The sequence below is a fragment of the Triturus cristatus genome, chromosome 4_2, assembly GCF_964204655.1.
Source record: "Triturus cristatus chromosome 4_2, aTriCri1.1, whole genome shotgun sequence".
In the NCBI taxonomy this organism is placed as follows: Eukaryota; Metazoa; Chordata; class Amphibia; order Caudata; family Salamandridae; genus Triturus; species Triturus cristatus.
Genome location: NC_140586.1, coordinates 317,765,484 through 317,776,088, shown reverse-complemented (window position 1 = coordinate 317,776,088; position 10,605 = coordinate 317,765,484). Strand labels below are relative to the sequence as shown.

The 10,605-nt window shown below is 47.0% G+C and overlaps 1 protein-coding gene across 1 annotated transcript; it reads left to right on the top strand.

Moving 5' to 3' along the window:
* Positions 1 to 527: 527 nt before the first annotated feature.
* Positions 528 to 9,970, top strand: LOC146833790 (uncharacterized). The gene is made up of 9 exons (XM_085599918.1): positions 528 to 1,782; positions 2,588 to 2,680; positions 2,931 to 3,035; positions 3,722 to 3,831; positions 4,018 to 4,212; positions 5,320 to 5,482; positions 7,073 to 7,238; positions 7,727 to 7,821; positions 9,223 to 9,970. Exons 1-9 carry the CDS (start codon positions 528 to 530, stop codon positions 9,306 to 9,308), a joined length of 2,268 nt encoding a protein of 755 aa, XP_085456044.1. The 3' UTR covers positions 9,309 to 9,970.
* The last annotated feature ends 635 nt before the right edge of the window (positions 9,971 to 10,605 follow it).

Genomic DNA, 10,605 nt, shown 5'->3' with positions numbered 1-10,605 from the left:
GACCCCTCCCCCAGGTCTGCCACTCACCATGGAAGGCTTCGCCTCTGTGTACTACAGTGAACCATCCGTCATGGGCTTCCTCGCCAACGTCATCAGCGCCTTCCTGGTGGCCCTACAGAACTTCTTTTCCTTCCACACCAAAGTGAACGCTGAAGGGGTGGAGAACATCTTGGCAGGTGAGTGTGGCAGCCACAGATCACACAAAGTTACAGGTGGCGCTGGGATAACATGTATAAGACACTTGGAGGGAGGGGGTACACACTCACGCACACAGACACACACACACGCACGTGTTGCTCAATGCCTGTTTATCTCTTGCAGGGGTCCATCTCATCCTGATTGGAGGACTGACACAACTCATTGCAGGCTTCCTGTGCTTCCGGAAGTACGATCACCTGGGGAGCACCGCTTTTGTGGCATTTGCCGCACTCTGGAGCAGCTACGGGGCTACACGTGTTGTCCTGGGAGCGTACCCCACCATCCACAACACCACACAAACTCTGAACATTTCTCACAGCCAGACCATCATGGGCGCCTCCCCTCTTCCGGTCAGTGAGAGCGCAGTAGCAGGGCTGGTGGCATACACCGCCGTCGCCTTCATCCTCTCCTTCTGTTCAGCCACCGTTAACTACGTCATGCCCTTCGTGTTTGGCGCTATCACCCTCACATTGGTGTTCGAGGCGGTGGGGCTCTTCGGACAGTGGGCGCTGGTGGTCTCCGGGACCCTGGAGCTTCTCATTGTGTTGTTTGGGTTCTATGGCGCCACTGCCCTGCTCCTGAAGGGCCTGACCCAGAGGAATGTCCTTCCAGGCTTCGGGAACCCCATGTTCAGCGTCTTGCTTCTGGGCTCAGCCAACAGCACCTCTTCCAGTGGCTGCGGGGAGGAGACCAAGAAGAACTCCAAGTACGCGGAGCCCATGGCCTTGGGACACATAGCTGACGCAGTGGCCTCGCTCATCTTTGCCTCTTATTGCTTTGGTTACATGAAGACCTTCTACTTTGGCGCCATCTGGGTCACCATCAATGCGCTGTCCCAGCTCTGCGCCAGCTACTACAGTTACTTGAGAGAAGACGTCTACCACACCACCAAGCTTGGACTCCACAGCCTGTTCTGGTTGCTGATGTCCTGGGAAGAGTTCATTGTCACGGTGCTCCTCTCGGGGGACAATGTGGACAAGAGCCGAGCGGGCATGGTGGGGGGCTGGTTCTTTCTGGTCGCCGCTTGCATCCTCTGCCTGATGTCCCTCAACAGAGACCTCCTGGAGGTGCTGCAGAATTCATGCTTCCTCCTCCTCACTGTCTCCACCATCCAACAGATTCCACTCCAGGGATCCCATATCTTCTTCGGAGTGGTCTGCAGCATTTACACCGCCACCTCCCTCTATGCCACTTTTGCCAGCCTCATTAACTCCATCGCTGATAAGTCGTTGATCTCTACTGGACCCCAAGTGATGTCATCGGCTACGCTCCAGGACTTGCTGCTGTGCCTGAAGCGCGTCACCAGCAGGTCTAAGGAGGGCCAGGAGGTCAGCACTACCAGATGCCAGCTCCCTGATGCCCTCTTCTTCATCTGCAATGGCTTGGCCTCACTCTCTGCCATCCAGGGGTCCCTGAGTGACCCCACCAGAGCCCACCTCTCCATCCCTTGGGTGCTGATCCCTGGCGCGGTCTTCCAGTTGTACGTCTGCAGGATCGTGGTCCAGAGAGGGCGAAGATTTGGGTCGGTCCTACCCTTCTGTTATGCTGCTGTTTGGGCCACATGGGCGTGGCTACGACTCGCAGGTAACTTGTGATCTCTTAATCTTATTCTTTACAATGTGTAAAAATGTATTTAGAAAAGTCCTAGTGCTCCAGTGTCATGAAGCTTTGGAGTGGTTTAGATTCTCAGGCATACCAGTAGGGGCAGTGGGGGTGATGTGTATTTTTGGTTATTAGTTTAATTTCGAGTAGCCATGCATGCAGGTAGTTTCATGATGACATCACATGCAGTTCTTTGTTTGACTGGGGGGGGGGGCCTTGTAACCAGTGTGCTGAAGAAGTACCTGGGAGGGGTCATATGAGATGACTGGCAGGGGGAAGGAAAAGGGTTGGAGAGGAGTGCACCTGGTGGCCACTAGGAGGGGACTAATGACTTATGGAACCATTAATGGGTCTGGATAAACTATTGATAAACTGTTGTAGATAATCCACTTGTGGGAAGAACCAAGAGGTAATAATGCCATTGTTCAAATAACTGGTCATTTCCTGCACCCAGGGGCATATTTACCAGAATTTAATTTTCGCTTGTCTTCTGACACATGCGAGAAAACACTTTATACTGGGATAAGGTGCTCCGGTAAGTGTGTATCACCAAATCAGGGAACACCTGTTCAGGATGGGGTGGAAGATACAGTTTTACACATCACCAGAAGCCAATATCTAGTACCATGATTGGCTGTTGGATGAGTGAGGTGTTGGACAGTATATGGTCCTCCTCCATCCCTTGTACTGCTCCTGGCCATCTCCTGCCTTTGAAGGAAGAGCTCCTTCCTATGTTCTGTTTCATCCATGACTAACCCTCTGCCCCCTCCACCTCTTCCCTCTCCAGGTCCCCTGCTGAATATCCACGTCACCAGTTTTGGTGCATTCACTGTTGGTGCTGTCACCTTCCTGGTCATCAATGTCTTCCTGATGTCCTTGGGTAAGTCTCTCCGGATACCGATGTCCAGTCATCCCTCTGTTGAATACTGAGGCCCAGGTGCCCTGACAGACAGCAGTTGCTTCTGGTTGTAGTGGGTACGGGCCGGTGTCTGTCACTCGACGGTCCATATGCACAGTTCTGAGGCATCATAGTGTCCTCATCTAAAGACTTGAGCAACTGCGACGCCCGCTGACCTCTGAAGTATGTCATTTCCGGTCTCTGACGCCATCTTGTTCTGCTTTTTCCACAGTCGCCTATGCCAACGTGGTGCTGGTGCTGCTCGCCCTGCTGATGGAGGCGGTGATTGTCTGTTTCCTGCTTTTCACCTTGGAATGCCTGCCTCTCCCGCTCGAGAGTAAGTGGACACCCTCCACTGTGGGTTTCTCTTGTGTATTAATGCATGTCAGTGATCTCGAAATGGTTAATACACGCTAAACAGGCAACTTCTATTAAGTGCCATCACAAGTGAATGCGTAATGTGGTGGGGGCTAAAGGGGAGTGGTCTGTAGAAAGGACTGGAGGGTGCCTGACAAGCCTGTGCTTCTGAAGGGTTGTGAGGGGTGAAGCAGTCAGTTACGTGTCAGACTCTGCTAGAGTTGACATTTTTAATGCAAGAAGGGCCTGAATGGAGTCAGTCACAAACCTGACATGTGTCTGGTTCTTTGCTAGACCTCCCCATGTGTTAGTTTCTGTATCTGTCTCTCCACTCCTGCTTTAAAATCACCTTGTTATAATACGAAGAGTTGGGGTGAGCCCCATAACCCTAGGAACCAGGGCAATTAAGTATAAACCAAGACAGGGGTTCCTGTACTAGTTTAAATGTTTTACCAGAGATAATTTCATACAGACAGAGGGTGAGGGAAAATTAATCTCTGTCTTATGTTTTTATTTTATTGTCTTGGGTGCATTTACCTTCTTGAAATCCCTCCTGAAGGAACCCCTGTCTTGGTTTAACATTAACTTGATCCGCACAATCCTCTTTTTGTTATTGATACTATTGAATTTAATGTCTAATTTTCCCGTCTTTGTGTGTTTTTTCAGTCACAGTATTGTCCGTCTTCAGTGTCGTCTGTATCTACGGAGCAGTGGCATCTCTTGGAAACTGCATTTTCAGCAAGGACCTGATTCCCATGGGACTACCTCTCTTCAAGGTACCTTGAATCATACATGCAATATGTTACGATTACTATTCTTAAAATAATACTCAGTTCCGATAAATGTGTCTCTCAAATAACCAGTCCATATCTCAGCCCTCTATCTCTGGGATGTGCATGTGCTGCTCAAGTGCAGCTCTAGGTGGCGCTGTCTCACCCCTTGTCTGTTCATTGTCCTTTTAGGAAACGAAGTCAGAGGAGAAAGTTGAGGCGTCCGACTCCTGCGTGTGCCCCGATTGCTATCGCACCAGCAGTCTAAGAACCATCGCCGGCCTGCTGGACCAGGGTGGGGTGTGCGGGGTCCCCACAGACACAGTCTATGCCCTGGCGGCCTCCTGCAAACACCCCGAGGCCATCCAGAAGATTTACACCATCAAGGTGAGCACCGAGGAGCGGACTTCCGGCAGAATTCACCCGAGGCTGAGACAGAGGCTCTGTCATTCAAGAATAAGGCACACCTTTTGCTAGAACAGTTAGATATCACCCAGTGGCTTGAGACACTGTCATGGAAACGTCAGGGAGAAACCAGTCTGCAGGGGTGTGATTACCAAGGTGATACCAGCCTGGAGTATGTATAGTTGGATATATTGTCATTTAAATGACAGGGTAAAAACATTCTGCAGGTGAGGGTTTCCATGGTAATATCTGCCTAGAAAGTTCCAACTCCAAAACTTTTTTTAAAAAAAAAGGAAAGCTGCCAGGTTAAATGGTAGCTTGTCATGCTTTGCGAGGAGAGTGTGAGATGGGGGTGAAACCGGACATGTGGGTTCCAATCCACACGAGCCCTGGGTTAGGGGCAGAATAGCCCAGCGAGATGCTATCACATGCACAAGAAAGATACTAATGCCCCAGATTACACAGTGAGTCTGCATTCTCAGACTAGGATTGCATAGAACTCTGTGGCCAGTGTCTGTCTGCTGTAGGACTTTAGAAAGAGAGTAACAAAGAACAAGGGAACCCTGTGTGTCAAGCGGGACCGAGGGTAATAGTGTATTGCGGGAGACATAGGTCCCTACCAAACAACATAAGTGTAGAATCACAGAACTACAATTAGAGCTGTGTGGTACTTCCAAATGGAAAGGATTCTATTTATTCAAACATGCAGTAAAAAGGAACAATAACATTGACAGTCCAGTGGGTAATGTGACGGGTATGGGAATCAACAGATTTCCAGACCTCAGGCATTTGCATCAATATGTGACATTAGCGATACATTTTTAGAGCAGTCACAATGCCAAAAGACAACTCGTGCTCCACATAAATCATCATACATTAGGGGTCACAGTGTAAGTGTCATTAGAAGGCCATACAGGCTTTTAACTTGCACAATCTCTTGGCTACCACAGGAGACTTTTAGTTTATTTACAGAGGTGGTGTGACTGGGTCTAAAGTCACTTATGTATCCTGCACATAATGTCTGAAGGTCCTGACCTCCCCCTCTGTCTCTAAACCATTAATTTCTCCCTTTTCTTCCATTCTCTGCAGGACCGACCCCTGGAGAAGCCCATCTGTATCTGCATCTCCCACCTGGACCAGCTGCGGGCCGTGAGGCCCCCATTCAGCCCTCTGCTTTGGGACTTCATGGGGAGCGTCTACCCTGGGGGTATCAGCTGCATTGTCCAGAAGGGGGAGTGGCTGAAGAGGATGGGTGAGTGTGACCTCTTCTGCATGGTCTGTTTCCTTCTCCAAAGAGGGGGGGGATGAGGATGGTAGAGGGGTGAGGGCTACAAATGCCCGAAGTTGTGCCTGGTGAAATTCAGGGATGTGCTCACTCCATGTACGTGCTGCTAGTCTAGACCATACTTCTTCTCCCCCGCCCACCAATGTGCACTGACTCCCATCTCATGAAGGAATTACTTGCACCTATCACTCCATTCAACCCCCAATGTCTATAGCCCCCCTTCTTATGTAGCTATGGTATGTACATTTCAGGGTCTATTCACCCCTTAATGGCTACAGACCCCCATCTCACATAGCTATTGTATATACATATAAGATTTCATTCAGCCCCCCCTAATATATGCATGGCCCAGTTCATGCAGATATTACCTGCACATTCACCCCCTGATATCTACAGACCCCCGTCTCATGAGGGTATTACATGTATCATGGACCCCCTAATGTCTACAGACCCCCATCTCATGCAGGCATTGCATTTACATTCACCCTCCTGAAGTTTACAGACCCCCATCTCATATAGCTATTGCATGTGCATATCAGGGTCCAGTGACCCCCATTCTGTGTAGAGGCCCCTATCACATGGAGCTATTGCATATACATATCAGGGTCCAGGCTCCCGCTTAATGTGTAAAGACCCCTATCTCATGCAGGTATTACATGCACATTCACCCCTAAAGCACACAGACCCCAGATCTCATGTAGCCATTGCATGTACATATTATATATATTATGTATATATATATGTGTGTGTGTGTGTGTGTGTGGTGTATGTGTACATGTGTGTAAAACTGATAAAGAAATATATGTGACTCGCACAATTTCTGACTAAAACATTAATTAAACCCCACAGCAACGACAAAACAAAGAAAGGTTGCTTTTGGTATACTATGGCTGTATAAGATAAAATGTTTTGCGTGATGAGTCAGTGTATTTTTCAGTTGTGAAATAGTCAATCACGCAGACAGAATGATATATCAAACAGCCATAAAATTATGTAAGACAGAAATACATTTCAGGCTGAAGTCTTTTTTAAAGAGTTGTTAACAATATGTATTGCAGACATCTGGCCTCTCAAGATATAACAAACAAATGTGTGGTTGCCTTTCACAGTATTGTAATCAGCCGCGGTCCGTGCAGGTAACATCGATGGGGCGTGGGGCCTCTTTTGGGGGCGGGGGGGGGGGTGATTTCGAGGGAAAATTATTTATTTATTTAATTTTCCCTTGGCATCGTCCCTCAAAACCCCTCCCCCCCCAATGCGGCCCCACCGCTGTTACCTGCACAGACCATGGCTGTTTGTAATGCTTTAGTAGAACGTCTTTCATACTAAATGGACAATGTGTGCCCACTGCACAACTAGAGCAATCACATATTCAAGGACCCTAATTAATTCTTGATGTTCTGAGGCTAGACCATTCAAACATCTGCTCAAATGAAGTCATCACTGTACAGCATCTCTGTTCATAATGCTGAGCAAATAAACACAGTCAAACACAAATGCTCACTCACTCACATCTGACTTGTTGCTGATTAATTTTGTTATGTTCTCCTTCTGCAGGAGTTGGACCAGCTTATGACATTGTGGGCACCAGAGACTCCATCATGATCCGAGTGCCGGACCACACTATCTCTGCCCACCTGACCGACATGACCGGCCCTCTGGCCATCACTTCTGCCAATCCGAGTGGGGAGTGTGACAGCACCCACCATGACATGGTCATCTCGTGAGTACCCATTCAGAAAAGGGGCTGAAATCAGGAAAATGTTTGAGTGGGCCTTCTACGGAAGAGATGGTGCCTGGGGTTTGAAAGTTACTAGATGGATACTAGGAGCTAAGGGCTGGGGCAAGGATTGTGGAGGTGCGTGAGCTGAAGATTCTGAAAGGTGAAAGGGAGAGTGTGGGACTATTGATGGGTGGTGAACTATTTTGAATGGTTTAGGTTTTTTTAAGCATATAACTAGACTGGTTCTACTGAAAGGTGAAAGGAGGGAAAAGGGTGTTGGTGATATCTCACGCATATGTTTTAATGTATTTGAGATGCTTGGCATAAGCCTAAATGTGGGCGCATTAAACACAGGTGTATTTGACCAGTTGAGCTTGAGGTCAGGTAGATGTTTATCATCCTCCGGCTTTCCCCTAATCCCCAGCACCTGAGCCTTTGTCAATTATTACTTTAAATGAGTGATTTTGTATTTCCTCTCTGTGTTTCAGGCGTCTACGGCACAAGCTGGAGGGGGTGCTGTGTGATGGGGACTCCTACGAGATGGTGGGCTCCACTGTGGTGAACTGTCTGAGGATAGACGAAGGTGGGTCTCAACCAATGCTTGTTTCTGTTTCATCTCTGTCCCCTGCTACTCCCAAAGTAGACTCGGGAGCATCTATGGATGTGAACAGGGGGCTCTGCTCCCCCCACCCCTCCCCACCCACCAAACATCTGCCAGGAGATTTGGGGAAAACCAGTCCTGATCCAGTGTATTCCTGGTGTCCCAAGGCATACAGACGTACAAAGCCCAAACTGAATTGACAGATGAAACACTAAAGGGGCCAGGATGAATGCGTAACAAAGAGATGCACGTTATCGAGCCTCTGAGGAAAACTCCAAGTGCTTGTTCAAAGTTTACAGGGATGCCACTGGAGGTTTCTTACCTCTGCCAAATCCTGACCCCTACTTTCAATTTTACAAGCATTTCTCTTTATCATTAGTCTGCCCTACTGGTGTACCATCTTGCATAATTTGTTTCACAAACCTTCGCTAAAATTACATGAACGGTGTGAAATGCAGTTCGCCTTTATCTTGCATGAAATTTTAATGGTAGTATATACCGCACATTAAAAAAGTCATGTTAGATACTGGCACAAGACTTAATCAGCGAAAAATGTCTCTTATGGAGACATTTAATGCTCAAAGTTATCTCCAGTGAAGAATAAATGATGCAAATTGCATAATGCTAATTTGTCATATTTAGTAATAGTGATTACAAATTCACTCTGACTTAGTCAGCACATGGACCCAGAGCCTCCCTCAGTAAGACAATATCCCCCAAGGTGGGCTCCTTTAGTTTTCACCCAAACTCACATTATTGTTTCTCAGAGACAATCCCACCCTGCACAAGTTACCCAATGCCTGAAGGTTCTTACTCTGGTCCCATCTGAAAATAGAGACCTCAGAATCACAGATTCTGACATGCAGATTTATAAAATATTGACCATTCACAAATATACACAAATATCTCTTTAAAGATCATTAGACCTGCTAAAAGTTCATAATTCCAATGGGACTCACTTCCTAATTATTGGAATACAGAGTTAACTTACTATTTCATCTCCTGTATGAGTTTATTGGCCAAGTGCTTGAAAGCGAGTTTACTGCAGGTCGACATTTTTGCAGGGAGATAGTTGTGTGTGGAAGATATTTTGGCCTTGAAAGTTTTTGAGTCTGTGTTTTAGCAGTTTGTTGATTCCATGATATCCCACCCTGTCCCAGTCATTTAATGTCTCCTTGAGGGCTCACACCCCACACTTTCTCCAGTCAGTATATGCCACATGAGAGGGCGGTTCCCTTCGGTACTCCATCACCCATTGGTTCCTGAGGGGTCAATCCCCACCGTGCTCATTATGCTTGTCTCTTCTCCTCCCACTGCTGCTCACAGAGCTCAGACCTGTCCAAGCTCTCTCAATCTCATGCTGTTGTGCTTATTCCTTTCCAGGGATCCTGAGCATCGTGAGGGAGGGCTGCGTCCCCACCACCCATGTCATGCAGACGTTCGAGCGGGTGAAGAACGCGCAGGTGTGAGGCTACCACGCGCTACGACCAGTCTTGTTGTACTGGCCACAGCAGCATCCGTACAAGCCTTGAGCCACCTGCCATTTGCACTTTATTTGCCGGAAATGAAAGCATCACATTCTGAGGCCGGATATCCGCGTTGAGCCTGAGCTGAAGGGAAGACATTGCCAGAACAGACTTACAGACGGCAGTGGAGTCAGACATTCTAGCAGACAGAACACAATACGTTTTGTCAGAATGCTTTAGTTGGATTGATATGCAGATGTTTTCTACTCTTCACTCTCCAACAGGGCATTGACCTGAAAGTCAGTGCTTGGTGATGTGTACAGCGTCAGATTCTCGATTCCACACCCCTCAGGATGCACGGGCACAGATCCAATGTATATATACTGTTGCATTCTGTTTGCGTTCTTTGCTTGAATATTATATTTTACCCTCTGTCCTTAAAGGAATTTTAATTTAATGCTGATACCGATGTTGATGACAAATTCTATTTATTTTGTTACTCTGAGGATGTCTGGTCCTGTCAGACCTCTCATCAGGCTCGTGTGACAGAATACTGTCAGAGCCAGACATCCCATATTGTTACAACCAGAACTATTGACTTCACTGGATGGTGCTGGCCACCCAATCGAGAGGAGCTTCAAGAACCACTGATAGAAGATTTTGAGTCTTAGGGACCTACATATAGTATTTAACTTATTTAATATATTGGAGTTGGTATTTATTGAAATAAAATAGCCCTTAAAAAGAAACTGTCTTTTCTCTTTGCTGTCAGGGGGGCCCTTACCATGAATCCTCCTGTGATGCAGCTGTGAAAGAAAGGTGTCGTGTGTGTGAGTGTGTGTGTGCATTTATTGCGCAAAAGTCAGGGGTGTAAAACCCATATTTACCATGAAGTTTGGAAAATATTTCATAGTTTTCATTGAAATATGGTGTTATCATCATAAGCACAGCCCCACAAAGTATTCTGCAGCAGAGCTTTACCATTGTCTAGACTACTAGATTTAGACTCAATGGAAAACAAAAATATGTGTCATGGTTATCAAAACCAAGTGGCAAGAAAAGGCAAATTATGTAGCACATTCTCTGAAAATATTATTTTTATCTATTTGAGGTAGAAAGAAAATTTTCTGTTGAAATTTGCAAATTATGTGTTAAATGTGATAAATTACGCAGTACACTCTGCAGCCACAGAATCACATAAATCCTAAACCCTTTACCGTTGCCCATTATTTTCGCTTTTATGTTTGCCTTCAAACCCATCCAGTCTGCCCACATACAAACACTCATGCACGTTCATTTG